Below are 18623 nucleotides of genomic sequence, written 5' to 3' on the forward strand. Positions count from 1 at the left end.
AACGTCTGCACTTAAGTCCTGGGCCTCGGCACCTCAGCTCGCAGCAGCTCAGCCGTCCCGCAGCCTGGGTTCTGCGGAAGCAGCTGCCCCTGGGAGAATGAGTGGCTGACCACTCATACACCTCCCCTCCCCTTCCTCGCCTGAAAAAGCTCCTGGCCCATTCCCTCATCCCAGGAATCCTCAAAGGCAAAGGAATTGCCTTTGGCCCCTGTACAAGAGTTGATTGTTTTCCCCTACAATTTTCCTTGTCATCAGAGGAAGAAGCTCAGGCCTAAGAAGCCCTCTTCTCTCACAGCGCAAATCAAAATGAGAATTGGGGAAGAAAAAAAGGAAGTGAGGAAAAGAGAGACTAAGGAGGGAGGTCAAGACAGTTATATAAGTATGTTTCTACGTATTTTGCACGCCCACTCGAGGATGCAAAGAATGAAAGGTAGATTCCCCTCTCCATCACAAAAATAATTTGCACAGCGCTGCTCCCATTCTGCAAGACTGGTTGCAAAGAAGCAGCAATGCTGAGCATCTTCTTCCCCTCAAGGAAAATCTGCTCACAATCCAGCAACCTGCTCTGCATTGTCTCCAGCTCTGGGGATTTTAATAAATATTTGATAGGTTCTGTCAACTGCTAAAGCCGTCAGATCCACAGCTCCTTACAACAATCTAGATGGGAAAGGGGAAAAAAAAAAAAGCATTCTCTGTGGAGGCCAGGTACTTTCAGGTTTTACATTCTATATTGGTTTTTAAAGATCCACATGGAAAATGTGTAGTTGGTTATCTTAACATCACCACCCTCCGTGCAATTTGCAGAGAAATCAGTCTCATCTGTTGGAGACTGATGCTGTGTCTCCCTGCAACCAATTCCATTGTTCACTTCTCCAAATTGTTGATCCAAGAAAACCAATTTGCTAGCAAAATAATCTGTTTTTCCTTTCAGGTATCAAACCACAACTTCATTTTCATACGCACAGACTAGAAAGGACAGAAAACATTTCTCCAGAATCAAATACTCAAGGTCTTTCCAAGCAGTGAGTTGAACCCAAAGATAGCACAGAAAGTGAAGGTCTCCTTGGAAACACTGGAGGCAACCCTTCTGGGTCTGGAAGATTTAGAAATAAAATTTAAGTCCTAACTTCCTGTCTCGCCCTCCCAGTGCCACAGGATCCACTGGCTTTGGAAAACATCATGGATGTAGGCACAGACATACGGATTTTTGGATTTTAGCAGTATTACAGAGAAACCTGAAACTCACCTGGGCCCGGCCCCTCCCCTCTGTGGCCCACCACACTCGGAGCTGGTGAGATGTGTTCCTGCGAGGACCTGGGAAGCTGGACTTAGTGCCAGCCTTGGGCCTTCTTTCCAAGTGAGCACAGCCCTCTTAGGCCACATGTTCTATTTAACTTACTAGGGCTACTGTAATGAAGCAAACTGAGTGGCTTAAACCCCAGAAATGTGTTATCTCACAGCTCCGGAGGTGTTGACAGGGCCACGCTGTCTCTGGAGCTACCGGGAGGGGTGTATTCCAGGCCTCACTCCCAGCTCCTGGTGGCTCCTTGGCTTGTAGTACCTCCAGCTTTATTCTTCTTTCTCAAAATGACTTTGGCTATTCAGAGTCTTTCATGGTTCCATATAAATTTTAGGATTATCTGTTCTAGTTCTGTGAAAAACTGTAATCGATCTTTTGATAGAGGTTGCATTAAATCTGTAGATTGCTTTGGGTCGTATGGCCATTTTAACAATATTAATTCTTCCAGTCCATGAATATGGGATATCTTTCCATTTCTTTGGATCATCTTCATTTCCTGAATTATTGTTTTAGAGTTTTCAGAGCATGGATCCTTCACCTTCTCAGTTAAGTTTATACCTAGGTATTTTATTCTTTTTGATTTGATTTTAAATGGGATTGCTTTCTCTTTCAGATAGTTCATTATTAGTGTATAGAAAAGCAACAGATTTTTGTATGTTTATCTCACATCCTGCAACTTTACTGAATTTGTTTATTAGTTCTAATAGTTTTTTGATGGAGACTTTGAGGTTTTCTATATATAGTATCAAGTCATCTGCCAAAAGTGACAGTTTTACTTCTTTCCTTCCCATTTGGGTGCCTTTTATTTCTTTTTTCATGTCTGATTACTGTGGCTAGGACTTCCAATACTGTATTAAATAGAAGTGCAAAAACGGGCATACACGTTTTCTTCCTGATTTTAGAGGAAAGGCTTTCAGGCTTTCACTGATGAATAAGATGTTAGCTATAGGTTTGTCATAAATGTCATTTATTATGTCAAGATATGTTTCCTCTACACCAACTTTGATGAGAATTTTTATCATGAATGGATGTTGAATTTTGTCAAATGCTTTTTCTGTGTCTGTTGAGATTACTCTGTGATTTTTATCCTTCCCTTTGTTAATGTGGTGTATCACATTGGTTGATTTGTGGGTATTGAACCATCCTTACATCCCTGGAATAAATCCCACTTGATCATAGTGTGTGATCCCTTTTATATATTGTTGAATTCAGTTTACTAATATTTTGTTGAGGATTTTTGCATCTATGTCCATCAGAGATATTTTCTTTTTTTATAGTTTCTTCATCTGGTTTTGGCATCAGAGTAATGGTGGCCTTGTAGAATGAATTTGGGAGTGTCCCCTCCTCTTCAAATTTTTGGAATAGTTTGAGAAAGATAGGTATTAGCTCTTCTTAATATGTTTGGTAGAATTCCTCTGTGAATCTATCTGGTCCTGGACTTTTGTTTGCTTGGAGCTTTTTTTAAATTACAAATTCAATTTTGCTACTGGTGATTGATCTGTTCAGTTAGTCTATTTCTTCCTTATTCAGTCTTGGAAGATTGTATTTTACTAGAAATTTGTCCATCTCTTCTAGGTTGTCCAATTTGTTGGCCTATAGCTGTTTGTAGTATTACCTTAAAATGTTTTGTATCTCTGTGGTATCAGTTTTTGTTTCTCCTCTTTCATTTCTTATTTTATTTGGGTCCTCTCTCTTTTTTTCTTGATGAGGCTCACTAAAGGCTTATCAACTTTGTTTATCTTTTAAAACAACCAGCTCTTGGTTTCATTGATCTTTTCTATTTTTTGTCTCTATTTTATTTATTTCCTCTATGATATTTATTATTTCCTCCCTTCTGCTGTTTTTCTTTTTATTATTCCTTTAGATGAGAAGTTAGGTTTTTTATTTGAAGGTTTTTTGTTTGTTTGTTTCTTGAGGTAGGCCTGTATCACTATGAACTTCCCTCTTAGGACTGCTTTTACTACATCCTATAGATTTTGGAAAGTTGTGTTTTTATTTTATTTATTTTTTTTGTCTCAAGGAATTTTCTTATTTCCTCTTTGATTTCAGCATTGATCCATTGAGTTTTTAGTAGCATGTTGTTTAGTCTCCACATGTTTGTGTCTTTCCCATTTTTCTTCCTGTAATTGATTTCTAGTCTCATACATTGTGGTTGGAATAAATGCTTGATATATTTTCTATCCTGTTAAATTTATTCAGACTTGTTTTGTGGCCTAGCATGTGATCTATCCCAAAGAACATTCCATGTGCACTTGAAAAGAATGTTTCTTTTGCTCTTTTTGGATGGAATGTCTTACAGATATCTATTAAGTCCAACTAGTCTAGTGTGTCATTTAAGACTACTGTTTCCTTATTGATTTCCTTTCTGGATGATCTGTCCATTGAAGTAAGTGGGGTGTTAAAGTCCCCTACTATTATTGTACAGCAAGTCCCCTATACACGAACCTTCAAGTTGTGCACTTTCAAAGATGCAAACGTGCCTTCGCATGTCCGATCAGGTAAGTTAGTTCACATGTCTGGCATACGTTGTCATGTGCATGCATCCTCTATGAGTGGTTGAGCTTTTGTGTACTTTACTGTTCAGTATGGTATAGGGTACAATAGTACAGTATCTTTATTTCAAGCCCAGCATGTCCAGAAGCAAGCGTAAAAGCAGCAGTATATAGCCGATTGTGCTAGTTGGGTACCTAGGCTAACTTTGTTGAACTTACGAACAGACTGGATTTACCAATATGCTCTTGGAACAGAACTCGTTCGTGTGTAGGGGACTTACTGTACTGTCAATTTCTCCCTTCCTATCTGTTAATATTTGCTTTATATATTTAGGTGCTTCTGTATTGGGTGCATATATGTTAACAAGTATAGTATCGTCTTCTTGCATTGATCCATTCATTGTTATATAATGCCCTTCTTTGTCGTTTGTTATTGACTTTGTTTTAAAGTCTGTTTTGTCTAGTATGAGTATTGCTACCCCCACTTTCTTGTCACTTCTATTTGCATGAAATATCTTTTTCCATCCCCTCACTTTCAGTTTGAAGTGAGTCTCTTGTAAGCATCATATAGATGGGTCTTGTTTTGTTTATCCAATCAGCCACCCTATTTCTTCTTATTGGAACATTTAGTCCATTGACATTTAAAGTAAACTAACAGGTATGTACTTACTGCTGTTTTGTTACTTGTTTTCTGGTTGTTTTTGTAATTCTTCTCTGTTCTTTTGTTATTGTAGTTTCTTCCCTTGTGGTTTGATGATTTTCTTTAGTGGTGTGCTTGTGTTCCTTTCTCTCTAGTTTTTTGTGTATCTATTTTAGATTTTTGATTTGTTGTTACATATATGTTGACCGATAACTATTTCTACTTGTTTTAAACTGATAGTCGTTTAAGTTCAATCACATTCTAAAAGATCTACATTTTTTATTCTCCCCCCACATTTTGTGTTTTTAAGGTCGTATTTTCCATCTTCACGTTTATCCCTTCACTGTTTATTGTAGTTGATTTTACAATTCTTTAATCTTTGTACTAGCTTATTTAAGTTGTTGATTCACAACCATTACTATATATTTACCTGTACTGGTGGGATTTTTCCTTTCCTGTAGATTCTTCCTTCTTACTGTAGCCTTTTCTTTTCCACCTAGAGATGACCCTTTAACATTTCTTTTAGGGTAAGTTTAGTATTGATGAACTTTTTTAGTTTTTTCTTGTCTGAGAAGTTCTTTATCTCTCCTTCAATTCTAAATGATAACCTTGCTGGGTAGATTATAGGATTTTCACTTTCAGCACTTTCCCTTTTGGCCTGCAAAGTTTCTGCAGTAAAATCAGTTGATAGCCTTATGGGGGTTGCCTTGTATATGATTCTTTGTTTTTCTCTTGCTACCTTTAGAATTCTCTCTTTAACTTTTGCCATTTTAATTATGATATGTCTTGGTGTGTGTCTATTTGGGTTCATCCTGTTTGGGACTCTCTATGCTTCCTGTATCTGGATGTTTTTTCCTTCTTCAGGTTTGGGACTTTTTCAGCCATAATTTCATCAAATACATTTTTTTACTACTTTCTCTCTCTCTTCTCCTTCTGTGTTCCCTATAATATGAATGTTGGTATGCTTGAAGTTGTCTCAGAGGTCCCTTAAACTGTTCTCACTTTTTAGAATTTATTTTTCTTTTTGCTGCTCTGATTGGATGATTTTCATAGTCTGTCTTCCAGATTACTTATATGTTCTTCTGTATCACCTAGTCTGCTGTTCATTCTTTCTAGTGTGTTTCTTTTTTACTCATTTATTGTATTCTTCAGTTCTGACTCATTCTTTTTTATATTTTCTAGTTCCTTGTTAAAATTCTCACTGTGTTCATCTATTCTTTTCTCTAATTCAGTTATTATTCTTATTACTAATGCTTTGAACTCTTTATCTGATAAATTACTTATTTCTGTTTAATTACTTGTCTTTTCAGGGGTTTTATTTTGTTTCATTTGAACCAAATTCCTCTGTCTTCTCATTTTGCTAACTTTCTCTGTTAGGTGAACCAGTTACCTATATGGTCTTGAAGGAGTGTCCTTTTGTGGGAGCTTCCCTCTACAGTCTGCATGTGCCCAGTGGCTTTGTGGGGAGAGCTGGATCCGACCTGAGCCTGAGACACGTCTTCCTCCAGGGTGTGCTGGCCGCTCTCACCTTGGTAGGAAGTGGGGCTGGAGATGGAGGTGCTAGAGCTGGAGCCAGATGTGAGTCGGGGCTTCTCCTCTGCTTAGTGACCATCACCGCCCCACTGGGGAGTGGGGGCAGTTTCCTGGTTGCTGGAGCAGAAGCCGCGAGGGTCGGGTCTGAGACGGCTCTGTTCCCTCTAAGAGTGTGCTTTCCCCTCTCCCACCGCCACCACCCTTGCCCCAGAGGGGAGCAGTGTTGGAGCAAGAGGGCCTGGAGTGGTTGCTCAGTGTGGGTCGAGGTGCGGGCTGTGGTGTTCCTGGCACCGTTAGAGTTCTGGGCATCCCCCAGTCTGCTGCCTCCAGGGGTGACAGCAATGGCCACTGTCCCCCCACTCAGATGCTGTGCCAGGTCTAAGGCAGCTCCATCGCCCCACAACTGCGCCCCCCCTTGGCCGTGGCAGTCCTTGCTGTAGTGTGGAGCTGCACCACAGAGCCAGCGGGCTGGTCCAGGTGCCCACTTGGCCTGGGGAACCTGCAGGCATGGCCGCAGGTCGCCAGCCAGAGTCCTGGGTAGTTTTCATCTGCTTCCTCCGCCTTGTTTTGGGAGTAAGCGAGTGTGTGCACACGCTTCACAAGCAGACTCTAGGTTTCTTACAGCCCCGCTGTCAGGGCCACTGGTTTGCAAACCAGCTAAGGGGACTCATCCTCCTGATGTCAGACCCCAGGGCTGGGGCACCCAAAATGTGGTTCAAACCACTTGCTTTCCAGGGAGGGTCTCTGAGGCCGTGTAATCCCCCTTCTCTTCTGTGTCCCCCGCTATGGGCGCAAGTCCCAACCTGATCGCTTCTCTTCCCTTCCTACCAGATTCCGTGTGGATCCTTCTTACAGCCTTGAATGTATGAGTCTCTCTGTCAGTCTCCAGTTTGTTCTCAGTGAGAGTTGCTCCACATGTGGATGTATTACCAGTGTGTTCATGGGGGGAGGTGAGCTCAGCATCCTCCTACTCTGCCACCTTGATCTCCCCGGAATTCCTGAAACGTGCAGGCTGAGTAGCACACACAACAACCCTCGCCACTGCACCACAGAAACTTTTCAACAAACACACTCAAGAGGGTACAACTATTATAGCTACTCAAAAGGTTTATGAGAACCATTCAAATAACATGGCAGCAAGGCACAAAATGACCTCGTAAAATTAGAATAACATCTGAGACAGGACCGTGGGTTCCAGAAACACAAGGACGATGTCTCATTATATCTGTAGAGCCAAGTAATTATCTGGTACAATTAACTAGGAGAAAGCGGAAAGGAGAATCTCACCTGTCAACAAATAAATGCAACTGAAGTTCCAGTTTGCCTCTGCGTTGAGTACTGTTAGGCCAAGAGTGGAGAACACCTACAGAGGCCACTGTGGGTCCTTGATTAGATGAGTTTCCTGACTTAGCTATGGAGTGAAGCGAACATATGGCACTCTGCTAGGCAGTAAATACCATGTTGTTTCTCTGGATAGGAAAGCCTCCAGAAAAATCAAGATTTTAGAACAATAGAGCATATGGATAGACTAATATGACCTGGTGCTGCAGAGGCATTTCTTCGTCCCTGAAGCATCTCTGATGCCCTTTAGGTTGCCAGGGTTCAGAGGAGGAGGGGAACCTAAACCAAGGTGCTACACTGCGAGATGCTCTCAACAAATGTACTTTGGGTGCTCTTCTGCTCTGCAAGCCAAGAACATGGGGCCTCCCAATCCAAAGATCACCTCTGGACAACTTGTGTCTCAGACCAAGCATGTTCCACCTTCCCCACACGTCACAGAATAAGCAGAGCTAGGCAGAGACGCTGACGGGTTATGCACAGTCATCGGCTCCAGGCCCAGGTGGTAGTATTTTCAGGAAATGCCTAGAGTTTCTGTGTTTCTGTGCAGATTGCTTTCAAACAACCTGCCACTTTCTAACTGCTCATTCTTGCAATGAGCAGTCTTGGAGTGTTATACCTCATTTTCAAATGTGTCCCTGTAATAATTTATAGCTCGGGATTTTGAGACGACCATTTTTATTTTCAATTTAGACATCTCAGATCAAAGTTAAGTAGGAAAAATGAGAGAATATCACAAGACCAGTAATAACAGCAGTCATAAACTATTTATTTTTAATTGGAGTAGCATGAGTAACATGGAAGCACATTTAAAACGTTAAACTGTAGCAACAGTGATCTGAACCAGTGCCTCTGTGTATTTTTGTTGTTGAAACATTTCTGTACTTCGCATTTTCTCTACCAACATATGTATTTTTAATTTAAAAAAAAAGTTAATGGGAAAAAAACATGTAAGTCAGAATCATTGGCATATTTATTCAACAAATACTTGTTGAGTGCTTCCTATACGTTAGCTAAGGCACTAGGCATGGGACAGCCGTTCAGTTCCAGGCCATCATGGACCTTACATGCCAATGCAAGAGGTGCAAGAATTTTTAAACAAACACAACATTTTAAATGTTAGTATTATGAAGGAGAAACACCATGTCCAATGGGAAGGTATGAGGAGAACCTGGCTGGAGACCCACAGGAAGCATTTTATCTCAATAGTTGAGCCCTGAGGGTTGAGAGGTTGCTAACCAGACAAAGAGGACAGTGTGGGGAACTACAGGGAGGGACGGGAAGGATCTCGGTCCATTTGAAGAGCTGAGAGAAGACTTTAATATGACTCTGCTAAGGTTTTGAAGGAAGGAGGTCAGAATGTCATTTAAAGATCACTCTCCGACCTTCTATAGAGAACGTATGGTGGGGAGGGGAGCAAGAGGGGATTATAGGGCCAATGAGAGAGCCATTGCAATGATCCTGGCAAGATGTGATGGTGGCCTTCCCAGTGAAGGCGAGTAGAATGGAGAGAAGAGATTTGGGGACAGAGGCGACCAGACCGGATGACATTGTCCTCGAGGAATAGAGGAGGGCAGAGTTAACAACGACACCCAGATGGAAGAAGAAAGAGCTCTACAGACGGGAGAGGATGAATTCAGACTTTCTTTCCTTGATTTTTTTCAATTATAAAATGAAATTACCACTCATTTTAACAAGTCAAACTGCAGAGATATATTAGGAAGAAGTTAATTATCATTCTCCCCCTTCTGGACTAACAAATGTTAACAATGTGATATTCTCATCTTTCTCACTTATATTGCCTGTATTTGTTGTATTTTTTAATTCAGTTTTGAACTTGTCGAATATAAATCTCTTCTAGAATTCACAAGTGATATGTCAAGTAGAAAATTAGATATAGGGGTCAAAACCCAGAAGGGAGACGTGTGCTGGGTTTACAAATTTGTCTTTCTTGGTGTAGATGATGCCTAAGCTGTGGGGTAGATAAGAGCACCTGGGACAAAACGTTGAGTCACAACAAGAGAGCTGGACCCAGTCCTGAGGAGGTCCAACCTTGACCATTTAGGAGATGGTGTGGGAGGAGAGGTCAGAGAGACAGGAGGAAACAGGAGAATGTGTGGGATACAAGTCATGACGTGCCAAGTGCAGCCAAGAGGGCAGTGAATGGAATGTCCATTACACTGAGCAACAAGGATATCACTGCTAGCGTTAGACAGTCCTGTCAGTGGAGTGGATGGGCACTGAGTGAGGCTGCTGGGCGTTCATTTGAAGTATTGCTAATTCACCCCTGGAGACGTGTATTTCTCCAGCGTCACCTCCTGGGGGGATGTCACAACAAGGATAGGTAGGGTCTCAATAGTTAGAGCTTTTCAGGAATATTTGACAGAACGTGAGAGAGGCAAATGGGATTAAATTGATATCCATAAAAAGCTGTTACTGTGCTGTTATCTCACTATTTCTATGTTTAATTAGGGACTGAATGTATTAAAAATAAATGGATTTTTGTCTTTTTATTTGTGTTATGTTTACCTAGGGAAACCTTGGTGAGCATGGAGCTGGTGGCCCAAAAGGAGAGAAGGTAATCAAATTTGCAAAGTGAGTAAAAACATCTTACACCAACTCACCCATTCACACGTCAGGGCCGTCCCGCTGCCCCGCGGGCTCCAAGTCAGCCTGCAGTGGGCACGAGCCTCCCTGGCCTCCTAGAGAAGGCCCTGAGTGGCTGCCTACAGGAAGGGAACAAACACGTCCACATCGAGGGGAAATAGCTGTCACAGGTAAATGAAATTAGGACACATGTTTCGGTTTTTAATTAGCTGTTTCATGGATCCATGTAGGCGGCGAAAACAATCTGAAAGGCCCTTTGACTCGATGCCTGAGGCTCGCTATTTTTGTGTTTTCTTAAGTGTCCAAACATAAGCTGTCATGGGAGCATTTTTGGGTGGGGTTTTATCATGTACAGTCTCGGTTTAACCAAGTAATTATTTCAAAACAGCTTTACAATTAAAATACTGACGAATTCGCATTGCCTTCTCATCATCATCGTTCACGGGTTTAATTATATTAGCTGTGAAGATGACAAATGCCCTTCCCTGGTCAAAAAGATGTTTCACTCCTGTTTGATCCTGCAGTTAGGATGACCTTGGATTCAGTGGGAACGTGCCACTGTCAAGAGAAAAAAAATGCAGGAACGATACTCAATATTTTGTAATAACCTATAAGGGAAAAGAATCGGAAAAAATAGATATATATGTATGTAAAATGGAATCACTTTGCTGCACACCTGAAACTAACACAACATTGTAAATCAACTATACTTCAATTTAAAAAGGGGGAAAAATGCACATTAAATCCACAGACAGAGGCAAGTAGGTTGGAAATACTCTGCGGGAACATGGCCTGGGGGTTCTCTCTTCATTCATTCACCCAGTAAAAATTCTCATGATTGAGGGCAGGGTATTTCAACATGAATCCAAGAAAATATGACTTCTGTGCCTTATAAATCAGTGCAGCCAATCTATTCACAAGATCATACCTCCGTCACCAGAAAAAACTGCTAAAAGATAGTCTCAACAGAAAGTAGGGGCTTCTTATAGATTGACCATTGAAAATGAAATTTCCTGCAAATAAGTAAACAAATAAAACCTTGACATTCTTAAAAAGGCATCCCAGAAATTGATTATACAGCAATAATGTCATTTATGTGTCTTGGATTGTACTGCTAGTACATTAGCATTATTTCCTGTAACCAAATAGCTTACGGAATTCCTACACCACCATAAGGAACACATTATATTTTAAGCAATTACTGCTGGACACATGCAGACTAAGGAGAAAAAAAAAAGAAAGGCACAAAGCTTGTCACTTAGGACAGCTGAGCAAAGAGAGTTGTGGCACTTTTAAAGTATTTAAATGATGATTCATTTCTTGAAACAAAACAGCTGGCCCCGGTTTTGCTATGTTCATTAGGAAACATATGTTACTTAGGAATTCTTAAGGCCTCAATGATGAGAAATTTGATTCTGTCAAACAGGTGTATCTCAAGCTCTAAGGACCCTTTCTATGGCTCAGAATCTTTTCTAATTGCTTCAGAATCTTAAGTGGAATTAGAAAAAGCCAGTGGCATGACTGTTCCCTCTTCCTGCCCAAAGAAATAACCCAGAAGAGTCTACAGAGAACCTGATATAAATGCCCATAGGAAATGATTTGTAAGAATTCTAATTAAAAGGAGAAAGACTCTGCCAGTAAATAATGCATAGGATAAACTCAAAAACATAAGCACCACATTTGCTAGAAGAGTAGAATCACCTCTACCTATACACACTCACTTAGTACCTGGGCTGAATCTATACTTTTGTTCTTAAAATTATAATGCTGCTCATGGGTCACTGTAGTGAGAATTTAAAGCTCCTTCAAGCTGCTCTTTCAGATCTTTGCTTGAACCTTTGGTGGACTCTGGTGGTTCAGAACTCCGGCTGCACGTTGGAATCCCCTGAGGGCTTTTAGAAAGCACAAGTGCTCAGGTTCCATCTCCAGAGACTCTGATGTGGGGCAGAGCCCATGTATATGGTTGATCTGGGGTGGCAGTGGAGTCGGGGGTGGGGGGTGGTCCATATTGCTATTATTTAAAAGAGCTTCAGGTGATTCTACCTGGCAGCCAGGGTGGAGAACCATTGAGTGCTAAAAAGATCCTGGGCTTTGGTATCAAAAGTTGATTGTGCCATTAACAACTCTGTCTCCTTGGGAAAGACACTTTATTTCTCTGAGCGTCAGTTTCCTCATTTGTGAAATGGACACAATCACATCTACACAGAGAATTGATGGCAGGATTGAAATCAAATGAGATGAACTTGCCCAAAGCACAATACCTGACACATATTAAGCCCTTACTAATGCTTTGCTCTTTCCTATCCATCCACTCCAAACTTTCTTTATTCTCATAAGGTATCATTTATCTCTTTTTGATATTAATAGTTAGTTGTTACCATCCTTAACACCCGGTCTTGATCATCTTTGCTTCTCCCACCATAATGCTGAGACTCAATTTATCTTGTAGAATAAAAGATTGAACCAGAAGTACAATTTCAACCCATAACTGACTTATTGCTGTATCATACATCACTTCTCAACGCACTGGCTGGCAGAGTAGAATCACAAAACCAGCCTACCATTTGGAACCCTGCCTTCCAGTGAAGCACCAGAACAGATGCAAACAGCAGTAGGATGAATACACAAGTCACTCCTAGGTTAGCAGCCAAATCCTGTATCAAGAACACTGAGATACAGGAAGAAACACCAAGGAACACTACCGGCTTTTAATGGTAAATGGCGATGGAGACCATGATATCCATGTAAACAGTCTACCAGGACTGAAATGACGACCTGAGACTGATGGGATCTGGTGAGGGGATGATGCTGTGTTTGCAGGTCAGTCGGGGAGAACTGCTCCTTTATAGAGACGGTGGAATAGGTGACAGAATATCTAAGGACTCCTGAGAAATTAGCGGTGTCTTTTAGGGCAGTTGTCAGAGGGCAAAGATGGAGGCTCAACACTGCCAGACCTTTCAAATAGCATCCAAGGTGTCAAATTAAATGACAGCCTTTCCTGAAGCTAAGTAAATTCGTCACTTGTCTTTCAGCTCATAGCCACAGTGATAAATCACTGAACACCCATTCTAACTATGAAAAACAACATACGTGTCTGTGCTTCAGGTGTGAAATGCTTTTGTTTGTAGAGTTTTATATAAGGGAACTGATCCCTAAGATTTCCTCCAAGCCCGGACACCCCTTCATACCAATCAGAGATGGACCAAAGCCTCTGTTGGGGCCTTCCTCTGCATTTCAATGGAGACCTGTATACATTGGTTCAAATACTTAGCAGCTGTGAACATAGTGACTCTTCCTCCAAGTATATTCCCCTCCCCTTACCTTTGGTATTGAGCAGATATGACTTTTACAGTAATTTCTAGACCCTTTCCTTGATTTCTACATTTACTTTATGCAACCTACTAGGCATAGGTTTTCCTATCACACCTATGCACTGGAGCTTTTAGCACCTATCAAATGGGTAATAGGAAGGTCACCCTGTACAGCCTAACACTTGTACAAGGCCAATTGTTTATTTATTCTTTCAAACCAACAGCAATCAGCCCCTTAAATGTCTCCACCAATTTCTTCCTCTTTGTACTATGGATAGAATTCAATATCTGTAGAAAAAAATGGCTTCTCCTACAATATGGTAAGTGCAAAACTGATGGTACATTATATGCTTGGATGGTACACTATAAAGGAAAATACTTGTATTAATAAAATCAAGATTACATTTACAAAATATATTCCACAAATCTAGACACCTCCTTAATAAAAACATGGCTTTGTCTGTCCATTATATATGACAAGCTCCCTCTTCCTCTAGTCTAAAATCACAAGATACTGATTAGGATTGAAATGTAGAAATAAAACAATGTTTTAGGGCTGTAATAAACTAGTACTTGAAATACTTTGGGTAGATTGTTGTTTGAGGATTCAAAATAAACACATAAACATATCCACGCAGGGGACAGGTAAAAAGATGTTCATTGCAGTCTTGTTTATAATAGAGAAAAGCTAGAGGCAACCAAATACCCATCAGTAGGGCTTAGATGAACCCCGATACATTAACACAATAGAACGCTATCTGAGGGTTCAATGAATGAGCTAGATCTAAATATATCTATTAATAGAGGATGGATATTAAAAACCACATTGAGTGGGGAAAAAAGTCACAGAATATTATATATAAGATCAAACAATGGCTTCTATAGAATTTGTTTTAAATATCCAAAATAACATATTATTTATGGTTCCACATATGCAGTAAAAGTGCAAAAATATAGACTGAAAACATAAGTACTAAATTCATGACAGTGGCTCTCTCTGGGACAGGAAGAGAGAGAGAATTTGAAACTTCTTCTTCGATTATAAATTTTTTTCTTTCTTCCATCTTGGGTGTGTGGTCCATGGAGGTTTGACATATTCAACTTTATGTGTTTTGTATTTTTTTCAAAATAAAAGACAAGATGGGCAAAAAAGGCCTATACTTGGAAGTGCAATGGTGAACACTGTTTTGCAAAAATGCTCCTGAGATTGGAAAATAACCAACATTACATAACTTCTAGTGGCTGCATTTAATTTAACAACTGTCTGGTATTCAGGAATGTTGGTTAACACTTAAATGGAAGCACAATGCTGGGACATTCCTGAAATCTAATTAACGATACATTTCCTTGCCACAAGTATTATTTCTAAAATTTTATTTTCTCAAAATTCCCTTTATGTGTCACATACAAATCCCTTCTCAAGATTTTTGACGAGAACCGCTTAGGCATTTCTAAGTTGCTACTGTCCCCACATCAACAAGAATGCCTTCTTTGTCCACAGCCAAACATTTAAGTGGTGATATAAGTGCTGGAAACAGTGGAGAGATGTGTTTTTCTTCCTGTGACTCCTCACCCCTACACCTCCCCCAACCTTAAAAAAGAAAGAAGTGTCTGAAATAAAATGGGTCTGGATTATTGTGTCAGTTAAATTATCTCATGTCTTTAAAACCACAAAAATTCTTTTTTTTTTTTTTTTGCAAAAACAAAATACAGTAGAGCGAAATTATAATTTTTTCCCTCTAAATGTTCTTTCCTTGAAAAATAATTGACTTTGGTTTCACATTAATTTTAAAGATCCTAATGAATATTATGGATTTCTGAAAGACCTAAAGGCATCGTGGAGCACTGACAAACACATTATTATGCGAATAGCCTAACTGGATTCAGAACTTCACATTGCCTCTCGGGGGATAATAGATAATTTCGGTGGTTAGAAAGGGCACAGGCAATGCTCTGACCCTGACAGTCACAACAGGACTCACCTGGCCTCCTGCAAAAACTTTCTTCTGCTTTTTCTTGAAAGGGTGAAATTGGACCACCAGGATTTCCAGGCTCTGTTGGCCCTAAAGGTGAAAAAGGAGAATCTGTAAGTATTTTAGCTTTGAGAGCAGAGGAAGAATATCCAAAAGATAGAATTAAAAATATATTTCTTAATCAGCCGCAATTCCATGCACCTTGGTTGCCCCTGCCATAGGGAACAATAGATCAGATATTTGAGCATGTACTCTAGTCAAGGTACTAAGTCTTTTACATGTATTACCTCACTTAGTTCATTTTTTAAAAAATCACCCCCATTCTTCAGATGAGGAAACTGAGGCACAGAGAGGTTAAGTAACTTCTGTAAGTTCACACAGCTAGGAAGTACTGAAACCATGAATCACTCCTAGGTAGGCGGATTCCAGAACCCAGGGTTTAAAAATCACTAAGCTGCCATGCTATGACTAAACATAATAGCTAAAATGAATAATAAAAGCATCTTCGGGCTTCCCTGGTGGCACAGTGGTTAAGAATCCACCTGCCAATGCAGGGGACACGGGTTCGAGCCCTGGTCCAGGAAGATCCCACATGCCGCGGAGCAACTAAGCCCATGCGCCACAACTACTGAGCCTGTGCTCTAGAGCCCGTGAGCCACAACTACTGAAGCCCGCGTGCCACAACTACTGAGCTAGTGCGCCTAGAGCCCGTGCTCCGCAACAAGAGGGGCCACTGCAATGAGAGGCCCGTGCACCGCAACGAAGAGTAGCCCCCGCTCGCCACAACTAGAGAAAGCCCGTGTACAGCAACGAAGACCCAATGGCAGCCAAAAATAAATAAATTAATTTTTTTTAAAAATGAAGCATCTTTGGCAATGACAGTCATTTTTCAGGCAGCTTTAGAATCAGTGCTGTCACTCACGTACCCCGAAGTTCTCCTACTTCAGGAATCATGCTTGCCCTTAGTATTCCATCCAGGCCAGTAACAGCCCTTCCTGGGACTCTCTGGGAAATCTCACGTGTCCCACAAATCCAGCCCGGTGTCTGCTGCCCCGTCCATCTGCCCGCTCACTCCTGATACTCCACACTTGCGGGCACGTCTTCCACCTCTTACCTACCTCTCTGGGTCCCCACTGTCTCCCCTCCATGCTGGAACACTGACACTCACCTTCTCCTAATTGCCGTGTAACCCATAACAGACCAGTCCCTAAGATTTACTACAGTTCTACTGGGATAGCTGGGACTTGTAGAGCAGAAGAGAGAAATCTGAATGGGTTAGAGCAGTACTTCTCATACTAAGTGTGAACTTACATTACCTGAAGATCATTTTGAAATGCTAATCCTAGTTCAGCAGGTCTGGCTGGGGCTTTTTACCGAACCCACGTTCAGCTGCTGACGGCTCATAAGCCAATAATTCGAGAGGCAAATGTCAGTAGAAAGGAAAGATGCTTTAGTCAGAAAAGCCAGCCATCTGGGAAGATGGTGGACTTGTGTCAAGAGACCAACTCCAAAGATTCTGCTCAGCCATGACAGTTTTTAGAGGGAAAAATGGGGGAAGAATCTCAGTGAATCATTGAGGCAGGAGGTTGGGTTCTGCATCTTTCTCCATTGCATGCAGACTGGCTGACTCTTTCTTCAGATGTTATCTTGCCCGCGTGATCTGCCTGCAGGAGAGTTAGTCATTTTTTAACTGCTTAATTCTTCATTTCATCTAGGAAAAGGATCGACAGGTTAGACAAGGCATGGGGTGCATTCAGGAGAGCACAAGTCAGGAGTTAGTTTCAATTGCTTAGTCATCTCATTTTTATATTTAGTTTCTTTTAAGTTTAGAAGGGAACAGAAATGGGCAAACAGGAAAGGGACAAAAGAGCTGCTTTCAGCCTGAGTGGCTGTATTTCTCAAAGTCCCAGGCCATGCTCCTGCTGTGGGTCCCTAGACCATGCTTTGAGTAGCAAGCGCTGGAGGATGTCACAGTTCCTAAGGGTTTCCCTGTGGTTCTCCATCCTGCCACCAAGACCCAACCCCCTGAGACTACCTTTAGCCCCATCTACCTTACCCAGGGGAAACCAGCTTCTTTTCCCCTCAGTTTTTCTCCTTGTCAGTTCCCTCTTAATCCCTGAATTATCCCACACCCCTTACACATCTTTGCCTGCCTTTCTCCTCACCCCCCCACAGGAAAAGACACAAATTTTACATTATTAGCCAAGCAGTTTAGCTCTTTGTGATCTCAACCTTTCTAATACAGAACAGGATCTGGACTTAACTTTGCATCATAACCGGAACGCCCAAACAGAAGAATAGTCTTCATCCAAATCTGAATTTGGAGCCTGAATGGTATTTTAAAATGGCAGTTTGTTCCCCGTTATAGGAAATTTAGAACATGACTAGGTTAGACATCAGAGCTAAAATATCATCTAGTTGAACCCCAGGATTTTATAAATAAGGAAAAAGAGGCTCTAAAATGTAAATGACTTGCCCCAGATAGTAGCCATTGGAACTAGGACGAAATATCAGGTCTCTAGATAACCAGGCTCCTAATTTTGTTTCTTTTTTCTTTTACAAGCAGTTACTTTAGTCAGTGTGGCTTGACAGAGGTTCTAGATAAGCAATGTGCTATAATCAGAAACAAGCAATTACAAAAGCAATGTTGCCCATTGCTCACATCTAATTAACTTCATCTCCTATCTTAAAAATCAAATTTATTTTTAGAATTAAGCCTAAAAGCAAAAATATAAAGCCCTAATCTAATATATAGAAATTATCCAATAATAAGAGACGTAATGATGTTGGATAGATATGGGTCATATTAGTCAGAGTAGGTAAGTTATGCCACGTAACAAATTAGCCCTGAAATATCTATCTTTTAACCCAAGAAAGGTTTTCTCTCGCTCATGCTGCCTGCCCAGCGTGGTTGGGAGGAGTGGGTGTCCTGCTCCACACGACCCTCAGTAACCCGTCACCAGGCTGATTAGCACCCGGGAGCTATGCCATCTGATAGATGCAACCTTCTCAGCCACCACTGCCAGGGAAGCGGGACTGGGGGACGATGAGTGGGCTCCTTCAGGGGACACGCATCACTTCTGCACGCATTTCATGGTCAGGACTAGCGGCCTGGCCTCACATGACCGCAGGGAGCTTGGAAACATCAGGGAGAAGATGGGGGCCCACAGTCCCCAGGCCATGGGACACGAGGCTTGCTCAGTAACCACTCCCCTCCCGATAGTGACCTGAAGGTCAAGTCCCTAAGAGGACCTTTGAGAGCAGCACTACCCACCATAGTGGTTCTCACGCTTGCCCTTGACTTTCAGATGCAAAAGAAAATTACTAAAATTACTAAAAATGTATGGTATCCATCTTATTGTCCATTCAAATAATAAATCAATTACACTTCAAATAAAATCAAACAGACTGAGCAAGCAAAGCCTGGGA

The 18623-nt window shown here is 41.3% G+C and overlaps 1 protein-coding gene across 1 annotated transcript in view; it reads left to right on the forward strand.

Annotated features, from left to right (window-relative positions):
- Positions 1–18623, forward strand: part of COL19A1 (collagen type XIX alpha 1 chain) — a 322067-nt gene that overhangs the window by 277798 nt on the left and 25646 nt on the right. Inside the window, exons 19-20 of the mRNA XM_061207711.1 lie at positions 9837–9881; positions 15245–15307. Of these exons, the coding sequence (XP_061063694.1) occupies positions 9837–9881; positions 15245–15307 (108 nt within the window). The remainder of the gene's footprint in view (positions 1–9836; positions 9882–15244; positions 15308–18623) is intronic.

The sequence above is a fragment of the Eubalaena glacialis genome, chromosome 12, assembly GCF_028564815.1.
Source record: "Eubalaena glacialis isolate mEubGla1 chromosome 12, mEubGla1.1.hap2.+ XY, whole genome shotgun sequence".
NCBI lineage: Eukaryota > Metazoa > Chordata > Mammalia > Artiodactyla > Balaenidae > Eubalaena > Eubalaena glacialis.